This window comes from Tursiops truncatus, chromosome 9 (genome assembly GCF_011762595.2).
Source record: "Tursiops truncatus isolate mTurTru1 chromosome 9, mTurTru1.mat.Y, whole genome shotgun sequence".
Lineage (NCBI taxonomy): Eukaryota > Metazoa > Chordata > Mammalia > Artiodactyla > Delphinidae > Tursiops > Tursiops truncatus.
The window spans coordinates 104,017,283-104,038,234 of NC_047042.1; the positions used below are offsets into that span (position 1 = coordinate 104,017,283).

At 46.2% G+C, this 20,952-nt stretch overlaps 1 protein-coding gene across 7 annotated transcripts in view; it reads left to right on the forward strand.

Annotated features, from left to right (window-relative positions):
• The window catches only part of UBE3C (ubiquitin protein ligase E3C), a 117,677-nt gene that overhangs the window by 79,559 nt on the left and 17,166 nt on the right, over window positions 1–20,952 (forward strand). For all 7 annotated transcript variants that reach the window (XM_019930243.3, XM_033863557.2, XM_004317443.4 and 4 more), the window contains 2 exons: window positions 992–1,239; window positions 18,323–18,535. In XM_019930243.3, the coding sequence (XP_019785802.1) occupies window positions 992–1,239; window positions 18,323–18,535 (461 nt within the window). The remainder of the gene's footprint in view (window positions 1–991; window positions 1,240–18,322; window positions 18,536–20,952) is intronic.

The following is a 20,952-nucleotide window of genomic DNA, read 5'->3' on the forward strand; positions in this document are numbered from 1 at the left end:
CCGGGGTGTTTTCTAGAGCTCACCTGTCCCCTGAGATGCTTTGGGTCAGATACGTGTGGGCGACTGCACACTGCTGGAAAGACAGCTACAGCGCGGACCCGGGTGCAGCCCTGCGACCTGGGTTCAGTTGCCCTCCACCTGCGGCTCTTGATGTGCAAAGCACCCGAAGGACGTTGGTGGGAGACGGTGAAGGACGTGTCAGTTACTTTGTCAGACCTGTTCCCTGATTAAGCCAGGGAGCCCCTGGTTTTGACTTGTGGTAGAAGCACGTCTACTGGCCCGTATTTGGGGCCTGTGCCCTGAAGCCTGTGTCAGAGGCTATTGCATTCATTGCAAGTGAGTCCGGGGCCTGGCATCCCTACTATTCAGTGCTGTCCTTATGAGGACCTGTGTGGAAATGCCCCTCACATGCCAGGCAGACTTCAGCAACTTAAAAATTGCATATTGTGGCACATTGTGTAACCAAAAATGTCCCCCATTTTTCAGCCAAACATCGTTTTAACTGATGCAGATTCTGGTGTTCTGACTCGTGTCCTGCGCCTCTTTCCAAGGGTCTTTGTAATGTTAACTTCGTTGACATCTGCTTTGTTCGTTTATCTTTTTGCCTTTCTTGGTAATAGTTTTCTGTTCCAGTATTATCCTTAGGTCCTCAATTCCATTCCCCTCTTCCTGGTATTTGAGTTTGTTACATCCTTTAGCATATGTGGGATAACTGTACTTTCTGCCAAACACACCTCCCCCGCCTCACTCCATTCTTGGTCTGTCAGTATCAGTGCAAAGGAACGTCTCTCTTCTTCCCATTGTGGGCTCTGAGGGAAATACTGGTCAGTCTGTCTCATTGTCTCTTTTTAATGTTGATTTTTTTTTAAGTCTTGCATTAAAATATTTTTAATATTCTTGCTCCCCTTACCTAACTTCCTGTAATACCAGCTTATTTTATTGCTTTTTAAAAAAATATTTTCTCCTTGCCCCATCCCCCCTCTTTTAACAGAGCCTGATTTGAAAAAGCGGATCCGTGTGCACTTACTCAATGCACATGGCCTGGACGAAGCTGGCATTGACGGTGGTGGTATTTTCAGAGAGTTTCTAAATGAACTACTGAAGTCGGGGTTTAACCCCAACCAGGGCTTCTTTAAGACCACTAACGAAGGGCTGCTGTACCCCAACCCAGCTGCCCAGATGCTTGTGGGGGAGTCCTTTGCCAGACATTACTACTTCCTGGGCAGGATGCTTGGAAAGGTAAAGTAAACTTTATGTCAAAACGGGTCTCAGACCACGGGGTGAGGAAATGCGGTGCTTCTGCGTGGCTACCGCCTGTTTCATCGAAGGTCTTTATTCAGAATTGCTTAAGTAATTTTGATGAACCCCTGAATCGTGTTTTCTTACGTAATAACTGCTTTATAGCATTATACATTTCATACACAGTTACGTACATTTAAAAATTATTGATACAGTGTAGAAAACATGGGAAACATGATATAAAATTCTGTTTATACACATAAAATTCTGTTTATCTGCTAGCATAGGTATGAGTACTGTAAATATTTTGTCTTTTCACAGTTGCTCTTGTTGATAATCAGTGTTAAAAGTGATTCTTTTAAGGTTCTATTAAATTTTCAAAGTGCTGTGAGGTGGAAGGCCATAGTTATTCAGTGTAGTTTGTGTTATATACGTTGTATGCAGATTCTTGAAAATTGGCCACTTAAGGATATTACGGTAATGCTGTAGTAACCAGAATGTTACATCTGATGGTATACACCATCTATACAAACACACCTTACCCTTTATTGTAAATGAAAGGAAAACTTAGTTATATAACGTAGTGGAAACTTCCTAGTTAATGGTGAAACTTTCAAAGCACACCTTCCCGTGAGAGTCAGAGCAGGACGAAGGTACCCACTGAGGCCAGTCCCACTTACTGTTGAACTAGAGCAGTGCTGGCCTTAGTCTGTTCAGGCTGCTGTAACAAGATCCCACAGACTGGGTGGCTTACAGACAACAGAAATTGACCTCTCGCAGTTCTGGAGCCTGGCGTCTGAGATCAGGGCACCGCGTGGTTTTATCTGGTGGAGGCCCCTTTCCTGGTTCAGAGCTGGTGCCTGCTCCCTGGGTCTTCACATGGCCGAAGGGGGCGAGGGAGCTCCGTGGGGCTTCTTTGCAAGGGCTCTAATTCCATTCACGAGGGCTCCACCCTCGTGCCCTAAGCACCAGGGGCCCCACCTGCTGACGCCATCACAGTGTGTGGGGTTTGGGGGAAACACAGACGTTCAGACCGTGGCATAGCTTGTGGGCTGCCATAGGCGGGGCGTAGGAGGTGGGGCTCCAGTTACGTTGGGAGGGGCTCTTCCCCACAGCTCGGGCCCAGTCCCCCAAGAATGGGATTCTTCTTTTTTTTCTTTTTAATTGATTACTAGCATTTTAAGTTATGGAAACATTTACATATAAGGTTATTTTGTTTGCTTCTTTGCACTTAAATAGTGTTGATAATTACTAATCCTAACAGGATGTGGCTGGCAAGTATCCCACTAAAATCAGTAATTGAAACTTATGCCCAGCTGTTGCAAGTGAGGTGGAAAATCATCTGGTTATTCCCATAGGAAATTGAAAATGAATGATTCTTGGTTTTTGAATGAATGAATTCGTTCCACCAGTCGTAACTTACAGAGCATGGTGTGTTTGGGGACGTGTGCAGGGATTCCCCGGTACTCAAACTAACTACCAAGTACTCACGGTCATGACAGACAAAAAGTTTTACCCCAAGTCTACCGTCTGAGTCAGCAGCCCATTGCAGTGTCTAGTGGGTGGAGGTGGGAGGATCGTGTGGGTGCTGCGGTCCAGCCTCGGGCCTCCTGGCCAGCCCGCCTCGTCAGAGTGAGGAGATGTCTTCTGCCCGCTTCCTGGCTCCCAGCACCCACTTCTGCCAGGCACCGGGCCCAGTTCAGAAGATCCCTTCCTCAAGTTAGTTCCCGTTTCTCTTCATACTGGGATGTTTCTTGCAGTAAAGAAGGAAGATGTAACTTCTCCCTGGTTCTGGAAAGTATCGTGCACAGTGCACACACCGTGGCCACTAACGACTGAGATTGATAATAAATGAAGTTCATGCTTTATGTTGCCCAAGAACCTGGGTGTGTTGTTATACAGATAGGTAAACATTTTTCATGGTATTTTGGGGAAATTTGTGAGGGTTTTTGGATCGTCTAGGAATGCATTTTTATTTCCACTGTTTGAAATAGTAGACTAGGAACGCCTGATATTTAATATTTACTATCCAACACATTTTAGAGACGGGCTGGATTATAACACAAGGACTGTAATCAGTACGGCTTCTGAAAGTCAAAGGAGTGACCAGAGGTGACAGTCTGAAACTAAGGGCAGCAAACTACAGCCCCTGAGCAAGTCTACCCGCCTATTTTATTGTTTGTTTGTTTTCTCTTTTTTTAAAAAAAGGCTTCACTGGAATATCATTTCCATATTGTCTGTGGCTGCTTTCCCCGGGGGCAGAGCTGAGCAGTGCTGAAGTATGTGCTGCTGGGCCCTTTCCAGGACAGGTTTGCCAGCCCTGCCGGAGGGCCAGCCGGCAACCAGACCATAAAGGGCCGGTGTGTCCCATGATGACAGGTTGGCTCTTCATCCCGTGGGTCGTGCAGAATCACTGTGTTCAGCAAATGGCTGAGGTGACAGACTTTGTACATTTTTAGGGAGACCCTGTGGAACCCATGCGGAGAATGGCTTTTAGAGACGAGGACAGCAATCCGGTCCTGAGTGACGGTGCCCTGATTACCTAGCGTCATGCTGTGAGGTCAGGTCAGCTGAGGACTGAAACGTGACCACTGGATTTATCAGCAAGTGTTTGTTTTCTGGGTGTTTTTTTCTTGTAACGTTTTATTGAGATAGAATTCTCAAACCATGCAATTCACCCATTTAAAAGGTACAGTTCAGCGGTTTCGGTGCATTCACAGGTTTGTACGACTGTCACTACAAATTTAGAACCTTTTCATCACCTGTATCCATTAACAGTTACTCCTCCCTTCCCACCCCCAAGACCTAGGCAAACACTAATCTACTTTTTGTTGCTTACTCTACTATTAATTAATCTGTTAAGGTACCGTTTGTCTCTTATTTGTGTCCTTATTCTGCACATTTCCTGTAAATTGAATCATGACACGTGGCCTTTTGTGGTTGGCTTCTGTCCCTCAGCGTGTTTTCAGGGATCACTCACGTTGTGCCGTGTGTCAGTACTTCACTCCTTCTATTGCCAGTTAATATTCTGTTGTAGGATGTAACCACGTTTATGTAACCATCCCTCAGCTGGTGGACATGAGGGGGGTAGTCGGTGGTGATGTTTTTAGTGGGGTGGCATGATAGACATGAGTTTGCTTTGGGGTGAGGTAAAGGAAATGGAAGGGTTACAGGTGGAAAGAGTGTCGGTGGCCTTTTCAGCCGGCTTGGCTCCCGAGGGAAGGAGAGAGAGGATCTCTAGAGAAAGCACAAGTTCCAGAGAAGAATGGGTGGATGGTTTGGTCGGTGTTCAAAGATAGGGTAGCAGTCTTCGGTGAAGTGTCCATGGGTAAAGAACCAGACAGGGGGGTGGTCTGGAATCCTGGGAGAGGCACAGCGAAGAACTGATGAGCAGGTGTGACCCAGAGCTGCACCCTCTGCAGGAACTTGCTGCGATGGCGCAGATGTTGTCTGGCTGCCCTGGGGCTGGGGCAGGGAATCTCCTTGTGATGTCGTCGTTCTCATCAGCTTGGGTGTCAGCAGCCGCTGTGGCTCGGGGCTGCGGCGTTGAGCAGCCCTGGGGCTGGTGGAGGGCCAGGGGCCATCTCTGCTAGACGAGGTGAGAGGGGGCAGCCACTGGTGAGCGCCCGGCTGACGCAGGGCTGCACTGTGGTGTCTGGAGAGACTGTGCAGAGTGAGCACATGGGGAGGAGGGCCCAAGGAGGTGGAGTCTCAGTAGGGAAGAAAGTGTACCAAGGAGGAGGAGTGAGCAGTGTGCTGAAGGCAGCTGGGAGGTCAGGAAGGTGGGGCTACGAGGGGCACAGCTCTGCTCCGGGCGGTGACACTGAGCCAGCAGCAGGCGGAGTGCAAGCCACGCTCAGAGCTCAGTGTCCAGGGGTGATTACCCAGCAGCTTTACCGTCTTTGAATAAGTAAGTAAGAGACTAATGTTGCTATGTAATCATTTTCTATAAAAATTAATCAGAACTGTAATCATTTTCAACTTTACAATTAAATTCCTTTATTTGTAGTTCTGTTCTCTGTGGTACGTATTATATTAAACAGACCTTCCCTTGAAGCTTAGTGTATGGAGTTGCCCATTTGAGAAGCACCTTAATTAAAAATTGATGCCTGCAAAGTAGGTGACGCTCTTGTGACTTATTTTGAAGTAACAGTTTTTTTGAAGTACAGTTCACATTCCATAAAATGCAGCCTTTGAAAGAGTACAGTTCAGTGGGCTTTAGTACGTTCACTGAGTTGTGCAGCCATCTCCACTGTAATTTCAGAACAGATCCTAAAAAGGAAACCCCATGTTCATTAGCAGTTGTTCCCCATTCTGCTCCAGTCCTATCAGCCCTGGGCCACCACTAACCTACTTCCTGTCTCTGTGATCTGCGTGTTCTGGACATTTCATATAAATGGACTCACACAATATGTGGCCTTCTGTGACTGATTTCTTTGCCTCGGCGTAATGTTTTCAGGGTTCCTCCATACTGTAGCGTATATCAGCACTTCGTTCCTTCTTTGTCTCCTGTGAATACGTGCTGTAGTTTATCAGTTTGCCATTTGATGGATCGTTGGGTTGTTTCTGCTATTGGCTCTTATGAGTAATGCTGCTGTGGACACTCATGGACAGTATATTTTCATTTCTCTTGCCAAGAGAAATACATACCTAGGAGTGGAAGTGTTGGGTCATATGGTGACTATATCAAAATGTCCGCACCCTTTTACAGTCCCACCAGCAATGTATGCGAGTTCCATTTTCTCCACATCCTTGCCAACACTTACTCTTGTCTGTCTTTTTTTTGTAACACCCGTCCCGGTGGGTGTGAAGTGGTGTGTCATTATGGTTTTGATTTGCATTTCCCTGATGATTAATGATGTTGAACATCTTTTCGTGTGCTTCTTGTCTTCTGTGGAGAAATGTCTATTCAGGCCCATTTCCTAAACTGAGTTGTTTGCCTTTTATTAAGTCCTTTATATATTCTAGTTTCAAGTCCCTTATTAGGTACGTGGTCTGCAAATATTATCTCCTTTTCTTTGGGTTGTCTTTCATTTTCTTGATGTTCTCCTTAGAAGCACAAAAGTTTTTAATTTTGTTTTTCTTTTGTTGCCTTATCTAAGAAACCATTGCCTAATCCAGGGTCACAAAAATATATACCTGAGGGCTTCCCTGGTGGCGCAGTGGTTGAGAGTCCACCTGCCGATGCAGGGGATACGGGTTCATGCCCTGGTCCGGGAGGATCCCACATGCCGCGGAGCGGCTGGACCCGTGAGCCATGGCCGCTGAGCCTGCGCGTCCGGAGCCTGTGCTCCGCAGCGGGAGAGGCCACAACAGTGAGAGGCCCACGTACCCCCCCCCCCAAAAAAAAAAAAAAAAAAATATATATATATATATATATATATATATATATATATATACCTGAATGTTCTTCTAAGAGTTTTGTAGTTTTAGCTCTTATATTTATGTCTTTGATTCTTTTTTTTTTAACATCTTTATTGGAGTATAATTGCTTTACAATGGTGTGTTAGTTTCTGCTTTATAACAAAGTGAATCTGTTATACATATGTTCCCATATCTCTTCCCTCTTGCGTCTCCCTCCCTCCCACCCTCCCCGTCCCACCCCTCTAGGTGGTCACAAAGCACCCAGCTGATCTCCCTGTGCTATGCGGCTGCTTCGAGTTTATTTCTGTAGATGGTGTGAGTTAGGAGGTTCCTCTATATTCTTTTTCGTATGGATGTCCAGCTGTCCCAGCACCATTTGTTGAAAAGACTGTCCTGGCACTCTTGTTGAGAGTCAGCTGACCACAAATGTAAGGGTTTATTTCTGAACTCTTGATTCTATTTCATTGATCTCTATGTCTAGCCTTATGCTAGTGTGACACTGTTTTGATTACTGTAGCTCTGTAGTAAGTTTTGTGTTGTGTGTGTGTGTGTGTTAATGACAAATGGTAATGGAACCCCAGGCCTAACAAAGCAGCGGGGTAGTGAGAATCGGTATGTCCTGGATATAAAAATCATGCTCCTTAAAAAAAAAAAATCACGCTCCTTTATTTGTATCTCTTTGAGATGCATCATTATAGGCCCAGTTATTATTTATTTGTTCAGATTCCAAGTGTCGCTATTTTAATAATACAGACTTTAAGCGTTCTTCAGCTTTAGTAATGGGCTTCGGCCTGACCTCACCATTTTAACAGTATGTTTTCTTCAGGCTCCCCTTATTTCAGTGACAAATTTCAGACATTGACCTGATGTTAGATTCCTTAGCATAAATTTCAAACAGATCATTTTCTCGCCTTAATTCATTTTAAGGCATAATGTGTCTCTCCCACCTGGAGCTGTGTGCTGTCCTTGGAGTCAGTTCTCAGGGAGAGAGTACCTCTCCCTGTCAGTGGTCCCTTTCGACTCAGTCTCAGCTTCCTCCCAAGGATGTCAGTTTCATAACTCATGGCACGAAAATCTTTGAAAGGATGAGCTATCGTTCTTTCTGTGAAGATGAGCCTTTATTTTGATAGCCTAACCTGAAATACTCCCTAAATTCAGTGGTTCTTATACGGTGCAGTGACAGACAACAGAGTAATTTTATTTGCATAAATTAAATCTTATTACAGTTCTATATTATTTTTCCTTCCTGAGTGTATGAATTGTCCAATCTTGATTCATGTAGAGGCAGGGTAAGTACGAGATGATCCTGGCTCGCGGAAGCTTTCTGGCTCACTGGTAGCTCTGTGCGTCGCTGGTCAGTGACGTGCTGCTCGCATCGAGAATTGTCCTGACGACACAGTCTTGGAAAGTGCTGTAGATTCAGAGGGGATAACAGATCGCTCTTACTGCTGTACTCTGGAATATTTTCTTTTTTTATTTTATTTATTTTTGGCTGCGTTGGGTCTCTGTCGCTGCGCGCAGGCTTTTCTCTAGTTGCGGCTAGCAGGGGCTACTCTTCGTTGCGGTGCTCGGGCTTCTCATCGTGGTGGCTTCTCTTGTTGCAGAGCACGGGCTCTAGGCACGCGGGCTTCAGTAGTTGTGGCTCGTGGGCTCTAGAGCACAGGCTCAGTAGTTGTGGCGTACGGGCTTAGTTGCTTCGCGACATGTGGGATCTTCCCAGACCAGAGCTCGAACCCGTGTCCCCTGCGTTGGCAGGTGGATGAATAACCACTGCGCCACCAGGGAAGCCCTGGAATATGTTACCTCTTTAAACCAGATTCCAGGGAGAAAAATTTGGCATCTAAACCTTTCTCCTAAAAATGAAGTTTGTATAAATTCTGTCTCAAAGCTTTTAAAATAATGAAGTTTAGACAAAACCAGTAACAAAACTATAGTTATTTGAGGATCGTACTTAATTTAGTTCCTCACTTTAAGGATTTTACTCATATAATTTTCTGCATGGAAATTCCTAAGGGAGCAGTAGTTTCTAAAACATATCTGATCACAAATGGTTAAACTTTGTACCAACATGTTAAAAATTGTCCAGATCTGAGTGAGTGTAATAGTCTAGCACTAATAGTGTGGTATCTGAACATTAAATCTTTAAGAGAAGAAAATTGTATATTGATCGATTATGATATTTAGTGGGTCATAATGTATTTAAATTTTCTTTAATGCATATGTTAGTGATTGTTTACTGTGATGAAGTGCAGAGAGGTCTTCAGGAGCACTCCTACATAGGAAGAATTACCTCATGTCACTGGTCACTTCTCCATTAGAAGCTCCATTAGCAGATGATTCCTGCTTTGGTGTGGGTTGTGACTGCATTTTATCGCCTGTAAATCAGGCTCTAGACAGGGAATAAATAAACAGCTCAAGGATGTGCTAATGTCATCTTGAAATTTTTTTTTTTTTAACAGTTAGAAGCACCTACGTCCATTTAAGCCGATTAAGTTCAGAATATTTATTGAAGGAAATCCTTCATCGTATTTGAATTCTATTTGGAACTAGCTCTTTTTTTCTTGCTTCAGAATATTGATTTAATTGAAACAGAATGCCTGTAAATCAAATTATTTGATAATATCTTGATCATATATTTCAAATTTTTAATTAGCAGATGGTGAAACTTCAGCATAGTTTATAATTTTGTATTGAGTAGAATTCAGCACTTACTGTATCATAGAGTATAATATTGGCAGTTAACAGTTTATCCTGAGATTTTTGAGAGCTGGGAGAATTTATTTTTCTATTCGTTAGAGTCCTTTTATAAAATGCTCACAGATTTGCAGAGGCTTTAAAACTGTTGATTGAGGTGAGTAGTAGTCATTTAAGTTACTTTGGTCCTTAAATGGCAAAGCTTCTCTTTTATAATATCTTGTTTTGAACTCTCAGACTCATTAAGGGTCAGCATCCGATTGTCATCAGACTGAGTGCTCTGAGCCTAAAGTTAATATATCTTCCCCTTAGGTCTTCTTAAACATAACGTTCAGTAAATAGATGGGCATTCTGTGCTTAGCACAGGCCTTCCAAACAATGTTAAGACTTTTTTTCCTTTGATATCAGCAAATTTCAGAAGCAAGCTTTCTCTGAATCTCCCTGTTAACCACAGGGGACGATTCATCACGAGTTTGCTCTTGTTGACCTTCAGCTTTTTTTGGAAACAGAAAAATCAAAGATCATAATTTATAAATATGAACAACTTATAATTTACAAATGATTATTTTGTTTGAACCTTATCCCTTCTGAGAATTGTACCTGCTTTTACAGCATTCTAATCATAATTTGTATTCTTTTCCATTAAAAACAAAGCACTCCCAAATCTGGAGATGATTCTTCTTTTTGCTAGTTAAGGTCATAGTTTTCTATATAAGTTTATTTCTTCAAAATTAAACATGAGGGCTTCCCTGGTGGCGCAGTGGTTGAGGGTCCGCCTGCTGATGCAGGGGACGCGGGTTTGTGCCCCGGTCCGGGAGGATCCCACATGCCACGGAGCGGCTGGGCCCGTGAGCCATGGCCGCTGAGCCTGCGCGTCCGGAGCCTGTGCTCCACAACGGGAGAGGCCACAACAGTGAGAGGCCCGCGTACCACAAAAAAAAAAAAAAAAAAAAATTAAAATAGTTTACAGTAAAAATGGCAGGTGTATTCCAGAATTCAGTTGACTCCAGTACCAAAAATATTATTGTAGTTTTAGCCATTCTGAGATACTCACCAAAATTCTTTCTGCTCCCACATAAAGTAGATCTTGCTTACTATTGAGATATCCCTTCTCATATTTTTTTAAGCACTCCCAAACACTAGTTTAACATGGGTCAGTATTAACACTGGGGCCATTTTCCTTTTTCTAAGCCATTTTAGATTCTCACCAGGAAAATTAGGAACACAGACTCTTGCTGGTGCTGCGTAAAGTGTATTGCATGTCTTTCCCTGCCTTTATTTGTGCAATAAGGGCAATAATTATCTAAAAATAAATTCGGCCCATTTAAATCCTTCTAAACACTTAAAATGAGTAAACTTCCTTTATGAAAAGGTAGCCAAGTGAAGATGTATATTGCTGCTCTTGTTTCTAAAATTGGGATAACTTTGTTTGGGAGATAGCAGTAGGTTGGTGTTCTCCGTGAGTGAGACAGACCAGGCTGGGAGTCCTGGTTCCAGCAGCGGGGATCTGAGCAGAGGAGCGATAGCATACGAGTTATGTTTAACAGGCCTCCTGGCCTCTGCTGTTAGAAGTAGCCCAGGGCTTCCCTGGTGGCGTGGTGGTTAAGAATCCACCTGCCAATGCAGGGGACATGGGTTCGAGCCTTGGTTCAGGAAGATCCCACCTGCTGCGGAGCAGCTAAGCCCGTGTGCCACAACTACTGAGCCCACACGCCACAACTGCTGAAGCCCGCGTGCCTAGGGCCCGTGCTCCGCAACAAGAGAAGCCACCGCAATGAGAAGCCCGCGCACCGCAACTAGAGAAAGCCCGCGCGCAGCAACAGACCCAACACAGCCAAAAATAAATAAGTAAATAAATAAAAAGAAGTAGCCCAAGTGGCAGCAGGAACCCAAGGACTGCGTGGTGTCACCCAGGAGTGGGTGTGGCTACAGAAAAGGCCTTTCCGAGATTTAGAGTTCAGGGAGTGAAGGAGAATTCAGCAACACAAGTTCAGAAGAAGCAGCCAGAAAGGTCGGGAGAAAACCAGGAAAGTGTTCTTTTGGAAGGGTTTATCTGGAAGCCAAATGAAGACTGTTTCAAGGGAGAGAGAATGACACGTCGGGTCAGGTGCTACCCGTAGGTCAGGTAGATGAGGACCGAGAGGTGACCATTTCTGCCAGCAGTGTGGACAAGCAGGTTTCCTGGAGTGGTGGAGGCCAGAGCCTCTGCACACGGGTCGAGAAAATGGAAGCCGTGTCTTCCAGAAGTACCTACCTTATGGTGTCCTGGAGCCTGTATCCCTACAGAAATAGTGCGTATACTCGGCAAAACACACGAGCTGGAGTGTTTATAGCAGCCCGATACTGCACAGCCCGAACTGCAACCCGCAGGGGCCCCGGGGCCTGCCGGCCGCGCCCGGAAAGTCGCGGGGGTTGAAGGGCGTCTCGCGGGGGTGGGTGGCAGCCGGGCCACCAGGGTCACCGGCCAGGCAGGTGCCTGCGTGCTTTTGCCCTGGGTGGGGGGCTGGGCTGCAGCCTGTCCCACAGCTGGGGAGGGGCTGGGAAGGGGGGCCGGCAGGCAGCAACCCCCAGTCTTCTAAGGGGTGGCTGCCGGAGGGAGACGTGAGCCGTGGCTTCAAGGGGAAGGAGGCAGAGCTGCTGCCCTGGCGGCGGGGAGGGAGGGAGGGAGGGAGGGAGGGGAGGGGAGGGTCGGTACTTTGGAGCAAGGCTGAGCTGGCAGGGCTCGTGGGCGGCAGTGCACAGCCTGGTGCCCAGACGGGCGCGTCCCCGCTCGGGACGCCTAGGGACTCTGAGAGACGGAAAGCAGACCCTTGACTGCCCGGGGCTGGGGGTGTGACATGTTCAAAAACCAATCGTGGTGATGGTTGCTCAACTCTGTGAATATCTGAACCACTGGATTGTTCGCTTTAAATGGGTGAATCGCCCGGTACGTGAATTATATCTCAGCAAAGCTGTTACCAAAAAGTAGTGCTGTAATATGGTAGTTTGGTAGAGCCTTAATGTCAGAGGGATTAGGGGAGGGGGAGGTCAGTGTGAGGTGGGTTCGTGGGTGGGGCATGTCACAGATATCATCACCCTCGTTAGTTAGCAAGGGTCCTCAGTACCTGGCAGTGACGCCTCCTACCCTTGAGGGACACCAGGATCCTCACAGTTCAAAAGTCTAATATTTTATTATCCTGCTGGTGAAAGTAGAATTTTTAAACCTGCAAAATGTTTTCTTTTAATTACGGAGAAAAGTTCTTGGTTGTATGGGGTACCTTAACGAGTGTCTTTCCAGGAGCAGGAATATAACAGCTGCTCTAGAACTCCCAGATATTTACTTCTTTTTTTCTTTTGGCCGCGCCGTGCGGCATACTGGACTCCAGTTCCCTGACCAGGGGTCGAACCCGTGCCTCCTGCAGTGGAAGTGCAGAGTCTTAACCACTGGACTGCCAGGGAAGTCCCAATGTTTACTTCTTGTGGGTAGAAATGGGAGTGTGGGTTTTGTCACTGTGGCTGTGGAGACGTGAGTGCTTTATCGTCTGGAGACCTTCTGGTGGGCCCAGTGGGAGGAGCAGAGCAGCCTCTGTGGAGCCTGAGCTGGGGGGAGGGGCCTGGGGGGCGGCAGTCGCTGGACAGAGTCGCTGTCACACCGTGGGTGGGTTTCTGGATGCCCAGTGAGGAAAACAGGATTGAGGCGTGAACTCTCATCCCCTACCCATCTAGCATCCTCACAGGATTTCAGGAGTGAAAGAGCTGTTTTTGAAAATAAAGCTGTCAAACCCTCCGTGAGGGTTATCAGTTGCCATGAACAAGTAAAAACCTCTCCTTCGCTTCCAGGGCTGGTGGGACACCTCGTCCCCCTGGGTGGCAATGGCGCAGGTGAGACCCGACACACAACGTGTGCCGTGTCGCTGAGGATCAGGCAGCGGTGTGGACAGAGGGGTACAGGAGTAAGCGGTGCGGAAGGGTTTGAAATGAAGCCCCATACACATAGTTTTGCATAACCTGAAATGTCTCAAAAGAGAATAAATGGTTTTTTGCAAACAAGTTCATGGATGCAGAATTCCATCCTACAGATCAGCGGTCCCTAGCACACAGTTGGCACTTAATAAATCTGCTAAATGACTAGGCACTGTATGTTGTACGTAGACTTGCACTGAAGATCAGATGTGTTTCCTGCCCTGCAGGAGCTTATCATAAAAACCAATAGTAGCCCCAGAGACCATGTTTTTCAACTCTCAGTTATTAATTCTGAAGCCTAGCTACTAAATTAAATAGCATACTGCTATCAGCTTACATTCTTATTTTACATACCTTTTATTTTTCAAACTCCAAGGCTAGCATGATCTGAAATAATTAAAATTATCTCCTTGCTCAATTAGAGTGGCTTTAAAACGAGACATCTCTGATATAGTTTTTAGATTAAGTTATAAATGTTCACTTTAGAACTACCTGAAGATTGATAGAGATGCATTTGAAAAGCATTATTTTTTTTTATTGATTCTTAATGTAGTAAATTACTGGAGTTATTTGGCCACAAACAAACGGCCTGAGATGCGGCTCACATTGACTCTCCCGGTAGGGCCATGATTTGCATTAATTGCATTGCGACTGCACTTACTTATATTAAAAGGCTTCTACCGTAATTAATCCTTTTTATTTCAAATCATTTTGGCACAATTTCTAGCTATAAACACTCATAAAAGACAGTTGAAAAATGCGTTATAGGGTTTTTTTCAATATACCTATTGCTATTTTTCATGACAAGTAGTTATTGATATGCTTCTAGGAACAAGTGTGGTGCAGCTGACTGAGGATTAAGGCCAGTATGAAAAACGCTAAGTGGATTATTTTGCATAAGAAATTGGCAGTTTTTGAAGTTGTATAATTAACCTGTGTTTAGAAAATACCTTGATTTATGCTTACATTTGTATCTCAGTTGCATACATTATGGAAATTTAATTTATGACCCATTTAGCTGATGCAATCATAGTTTTTAGTGCTATCATTTATTAGTGCTTGTATATTAAATGCTCTAAAGGTTTAAACCTGCCTCGTGTAAAAAATTATACCTATGCCTTTACATTTTATGAGTCACAGTGGAATTTCTGTTTAAAATTCAGGTAGCTCTGATAGATTTAACAAACTTCACAGGTTTATTGTTACTAATGCAGAAATGGCAAACAATGACCTTATATATTGAACATCGGATGATTTACACCTTGAGTTTACTTTACAGTCCACTGTACAAATGAGGCTTTTCTTCAACACCTGGGATCAATCACGTCGTCTTCTGCAGAATGCTCTCCTTGGCTTTGAAGGCATCATTCATTTAGAAGTAATGGGGTTTATAAGTGCTTCAGGTTAATAGTATTAGCCATTCTTAACTTGAAGCAAACCGTGGCTTCTCCAAACAGCTCAGTCTTTACATTATCAGTAGATGACTTAAGTGCCAGTTGCCATTTTATTACTCATTCTCTAATTAAGAAGTCCCTTTATGCCATCTTTTCAAAATTAATTGGGTCATCATTAGTCTTCAAATCAAATAAGAGCACAGGGACATAACAGTCCAGTTTCCCTGGCACAGAGCATCTGTGGTCTCCACTGGGGGAAGATGGGGAGCCTGGCCTCCTGAGACGTGGTGACGCGGTGACGTCCCTCGGGAGTGTGGCTCATGGTGCCGGCCAGTAGCTTCTGAACCGAAGCCAGTGCACTCTGGGTGTTTACTTCTGGGAGGATGTTTCATAGCTGTTTTCTAGTTTCCTGCAGTCATATTAGTGGGTGAGAGTTTAAAATGTGGGTCTCGGGGGGTATCTGAGCTTCCTCTGGACGTTTAGGGGGAAAGGGGGAAGCATGCATATGAGTGCGCAAGGGTCAGTGATTATAGACTGCCACCCGAGTGTGAGACAGAACAGCGGTCCCCAGCCTTTTTGGCGCTAGGGACCAGTTTCGTGGAAGACAGTTTTTCCACGGGGCGGCGGGGAGGAGGGTATGGTTCAGGCAATAATGTGAGCGATGTGGGGAGCGGCAGGTGCAGCTTCGCTCGCTCGCCCATGCGCCACTCACCTCCTGCTGCGCGGCCCGGTTCCTAACAGGCCCCGGACCGGTACCAGTCTGCAGCCCGGGGGTTGGGGACCCCTGAGATAGAGGGTTCAGCAGTGCAGTAGTGCTGGAAGCTGTGACCATGGAAGGGTCCCTCCCACGGTGCACAGTGGCACAAGGCTGCCATCTTTAATGTGGGGAAGGTGGGAGGGGCAGTGCCAGCTCACTCTGGCATTAGTTACGTCACACAGGTCTGTCTCACTAAACCCTGTGCTTAGCCTTTAGCGTGTGTGGGTGTGGCCAGGTGGGTGGCCTCTTGGAAGAGTGACCTCTGGAGTTAATTTCATGGCTGAGAGGTCACCCCTTAGATTAAAGTTTGCTTTATTTTACTTGCATGCGTAGCATCATAGCACTGAATCCTCACACGTGGTTTAAAGAAGATCTGAGTGTGTCACACGGCATAGCTGATGGTAGGGTCGCTAAGGCAGAGTTAGTCCAACCCTCACACCCTGTCTGTCCTTCTGGGGTCACAGACGGCCCTGCAAACAGAGAAAGGTCCCTGATCCCCCGTGCTCAAGGCGACGCTTCCAGCTCTGCATTTACCAAGCGAGGGACTGACACCCCTTCTCCCCTGAGAGCGGGGGTGACTACAGTCATGGGAGCTTCTCAGAGGATCCGTGTCTCTGCAGATCAGATGTATGGTAACAAAAATGGCCTTTGTGGGGGAAATCCGGATTTCCCCTTGACGTGCATGTAAGAATCACTTACCTTACAGTCAGTCGGATCTTCCAGGGGCCAAATGGAAATGCGGTCACTGATGCTGCCTGCTTAGCAGAACGCCTGTTACGTAGCAAGCATTCGGTAAGCGGTAACTATTTTCATTAGAACATTGTTGACAAGAAAGGTTTGTTGGGGCTTCTAAGTCATCTGCTACAATAGAATAAGAACGCTTCTGAGAACTACAGCGCGTTCCTGATGCCTTGTCGCATTTTACAGCCTCGGGCCACAGGGGTACTTATCGTGCCAGGGGAACCCGGACATTATGTTGGAAAACTTTATATGATTGTATTTCCTACCCTCCTTTGCTGGAGAATCTCTGGAGATTAATATAGTGATACTAACACTTAGTGTAATCCACACTGGTCATCAGGGAAATGTACTTTAAAACCACAGTGAGATTAGATTACCCCGTTGCACCAACCGGAATAACTAAACCTTAAGAGTGACAGTACTGATAATTGGTGAGAATGTAGACCAGTTAGAACCTTCCTGCATTGCTGGTCATGGCGAAAAGAAATTGTGTTTTGGAAGACAGCATGTCAGTGTCTAATATAGTTAAACCTTCCTTGTGCTCCAGTACTTCCACTGTCACCCAGCCTGCTCAGGTATATAATAAAGAGAAGTCAGAGCACAGACCCACAGAAAGGCAGGCCAGTGACTGATACAGCAGCGCTATGATCGTAGCCGAGACTGGAGACCACTCACCTGTCCATCGTCATGTGACTAGGTAGAGCTGTTAACAACAGTAACATCGGTGAATCTCAAAAACAGTATGTTGTGAGAAGACAGATATGAAAGGACACATACTGTATAGCCCCAATTATGAAGCTCCAGAACTGGCAACACTTATCTGTGGTGACAGTAGAGTGAGGGTTAGCCTGAGGGAGGGAGGGTGTTGACTGAGGACTGAGGGGGCGCTCGGTTTGGGGAGGGGGTGTAAGTGTTCTCTGTTGTGATCTGAACGGCCGTTACACAGCTGTGAGCAAGTACTGGCGTGTTGTACATTTCACTTTATGTAAATTATACCTTAGTATAAATAGTTGCAAAAATCATGACACATTGCCGTCCTTAGACGTAAAGGTAGACAGTAACTTACAGGGAAAACACTGATCTGGGCATCAGGGAATCTGGGTTTTGACACCAGTTTTGCTGCCTACTAACTCAATACTGGACAATCTCCTGAGTTCTAAGGCCCGATCTCTTCAGTTTACAGTATGTGTTGGCAGACTACAGCCTGTGGGCCCGTAGCCTGCCACCTAGGTTTGTATGGTCACCGAGCTAAGAATGCTTTTTTTTCCCCCATTTGATGGTGAAAAAAAAATCTAAAGAAGAAGAATATTTCTTGACATTGGAAACGACCTGAAACCCAGCCTCGGCACACATTGTGCTCCTTTTGTGCTAAAGGGCAGAGTGGAGGGGTGGCCACCGACGTGGTCTGGCCTGCCGTTGTGGGTGGAATTGTGACCCCCCCCAAAGATGTGCTCAACTCCTAATACCCTGTATCTGTGATGCGACATTCGGAAAGATGGGTCTTTGCATATGTAGGCAAGCTCAGGTGAGGTCATATTGGGTAGAGTGGGTCCCAGAATCCAGTGACTGGCATCTTCATAAGAGAAAGGAGAGGGACACACACAAGGGGAGACCAGCACGTCCAGAGGCAGAGGCTGGAGGGGCACAGCAGCAGGCCAGGGCCCAGCAAGGTGCCGGCAACGCTGGAGCTGGAAGAGGCAGGAAGGACCCTCCCCTAGCGCCCGCCCCGAGAGCGTGGCCCTGCTGCCACCTTGATTTCAGGCCTTCAGACGGGGAGACGATAAGCTTCTGTTGTTTGAAGCCACCCGGTCTGTGGTGCTTTGTTACAGCAGCCCTAGGAGACTGATGCACCTGCAGAACACTTCACAGAAAGCACCTGGCAGGCTCTTGCGGCATGAAGGCTGTGGCTCTTAAAAACTCCCATTGGCGTTTCAGCCCCAGAATTCTTTGGTAGTCTGTTCTAGAAGTTTCTACGTAGTGAATGTATGCATCGAATGCTTAAACTGTGGCCTGGCACGTGGTAAATGCTCACCAAATACTAGCTTCCACCATCCTCCTCATGGAGGAGAATCGTCTGCTCTCTTAGGATTCTGTTAAATATCAAATTGGACATACGTTTTCTCATTTTTAGGAAGTATGAAGAAAGAGTTCTTATGAAATGCTAATCAGTGGTCTTTGCTCTCATTTGAAGGCTCTCTATGAAAATATGCTGGTGGAATTGCCCTTCGCTGGCTTTTTCCTGTCCAAGCTGCTTGGAACCAGTGCGGACGTGGACATCCACCACCTGGCGTCCTTAGACCCCGAAGTGTATAAGAATTTGCTGTTTCTCAAGAGCTACGAAGGTGACGTGGAGGAGCTGGGGTTGAACTTCACTGTGGTGAACAACGACCTCGGAGAGGCACAGGTGGGTCGGGGCTCTGGTGTGCAGAGACGTTTGCGTTCCGCAGTATGAGCTTGTGCGCATCTTCCTTGGAAGGGTCCCGGGGCTGAAAGCAGAGCTGGGGGAGTTCTGGTGGGGAGCGCGGCCCTCGCCACCCCTCGTGGTGCCAGGCTGCCAGGCACAGCAGCCGTCCTCCTGTGACGGTCACCCGCGTGGCTGTGGGCTAACCTTGCCTCTCGCCTCACTTCTGGAGCCTCGGGGGCGGGCAGTGCTCCTTTGTCCTCATCCAGCCGAGTGGCCCTCGGCAGCTCTTAACGCGGGCCGCAGGCCTTCACTGTCCAGCTGTGTGCTTCTGTTATTTTTATCCTTGAGAAAAGTAAATAACATACCAGAGAGTCAAGCTAAGGTTTTGAATAGCTGCTTTATTGAGATACGATCCGTGTACCATGAATTCCGCCCTGTAGCCTGTACAAGGTGGGTTAGTACGACCAGCTCCAGCATCCACGTTTAGGACACTGTTATCACCACCGTGTGCCCAGTAGCACGTCCCGCCCGTCCTCAGTCTAGGCGAGCACTGGCCCACTTCCTGTCGCTGTGCACTTGTCTCTTCTGGGTGTTTTTCACACCTGGAACCTTAGGGTGTGTGGCCTCTGGTGCCTAGCTTCGTTCACTGGGTGCTGCAGGTGTACTTCACTCTCTTTTCTGGCCAATTGATGTATGTGATGATGTATATGTGGAAGTAGCACATATCCTTCACCAGCTGATAAGTGTTCGGGGTATTTCCACTTTTTGGCTCTTAGGAGTAATACTGCTATGAACACTCATGTACACCGTTCGTACTGAACGATTTAACACCCAGGATTTGCTTCGGATGTCGTGAGAACCGGGCCTTGGGCTTTAGGAAGGCACAGGTGGCCTAGATTGGCCGCGAGGTGGAGCTTACTGAAGCTGGTGGTGGAGGTGGGCGTGGGGGGTCATCGTACAATTCTGTCTACTTGAACACGCGCACACGTGATCCCACAGTCTGCAGACCTTTAAAAGATGCACACAGGCGAATCGAATTGTTTGAGCACTTTGGAAGTCGTATTTGTTAATATCTCGTTGGATTTTTGAAGTAACCAACTGTTACTATACTGCTGATTGGGTCTTCGTGTTTCCGGTTACTTTTAAGTGCCTCTTGCTGCCTTGTGCAATAATAATAATATCCAGTTAATTCTGGATAAAATAAGGAAGATAATGAGTGACCCTAAAGGTTAAGATTTAAGATTGTAGAGCAATTTTGACTAACTGAAGGATAAAACGTAATTTTTTCTCCCTGATTAAAATAGTTCCATGTAGCATTTTCGCTTTATATTTCTCCGTATCAATTAATTTCTCTTTTCCTGTTAGTTACACTCCATCACCAGTATTCCCATTTTCGGAAGTCTTTTCTCCGTTCTGCCATTTAATATGAACGCTTTATTTGGTAAGAGTTTAAGTGAACTGTGTACATCAGATATAACTATATTACGTTACAGTTTCATTTAACATTCTAATGAGGATGGATCGTGATGGTCATGTAATATGTTAATGAGATACACTAACATACTAGGAGAAACGATAGAATAAAAATCAAATGTTTAAGAGTAGTCGTGACCTGATGTCTATTTGAAACTTTAATACTGTCTTACTACATGTATATTTATATTTTCAGTCAGATTAAAAACATTCCAACTCTTAAAAAAAAGAGTAACCAACCGTGCTTTTCTGACTTATATTTGGTTTTCATAGAAGTTGTCTCTTTCGCAGGAGAGATGCATCTTTTCTGCTGTTCTTACGTAGATTGATAATCTTTTCTGAATCTAGTAGTTGGACTTTAACTATGAAAGTATTGTTATCTTTAAACTTTGTACTTGCTTCTCTAAGCTTCTGTTACTCCTTGGTTTCTAGTCCAGGCTTTCCAGGGTTGTCGGCTTTGCCAGCTTAGAAGTATCTGTGTGTCCAGCAGGTCCGTAGTGTCCAGTCCAGGCCGCGTGGACCACGCACTGACCCCACGGGTGACTGAGCCCTGTGGCGCAGCGCTGACCCCGTCTGGATCGACGCGGCTTCGAGTGTTTCCTGTGGTGTCGCCTGCTTGCCTCCATGCCTGTTCTTCCCTCCTTCATCGTTCAGGAGGGGTTGGTGGCGCTCTGTGCGCCGGCCAGTGGGCTGTGCGGAGGAGATTGCCTTTAACTGTAAGCGCACACTCATTCTAACCGGAGGCAGATATGATCTGCGTTGTGAGATCTGTAGTTAGTAGTAGCTCAAAAGGAGTGCTCCCATCCAAGTAGATCAGGGAGGGCTGCCCGGAAGAGGCTCTGGGTGGGTGATGAGGGGTCACCAGGTAGGTAAACAGATGGATTTGGAAGTGGCCGAAGTTTCACAGGCTTGGAGGAGGGTAGGTAGACAGAGCCAAGAAGTCT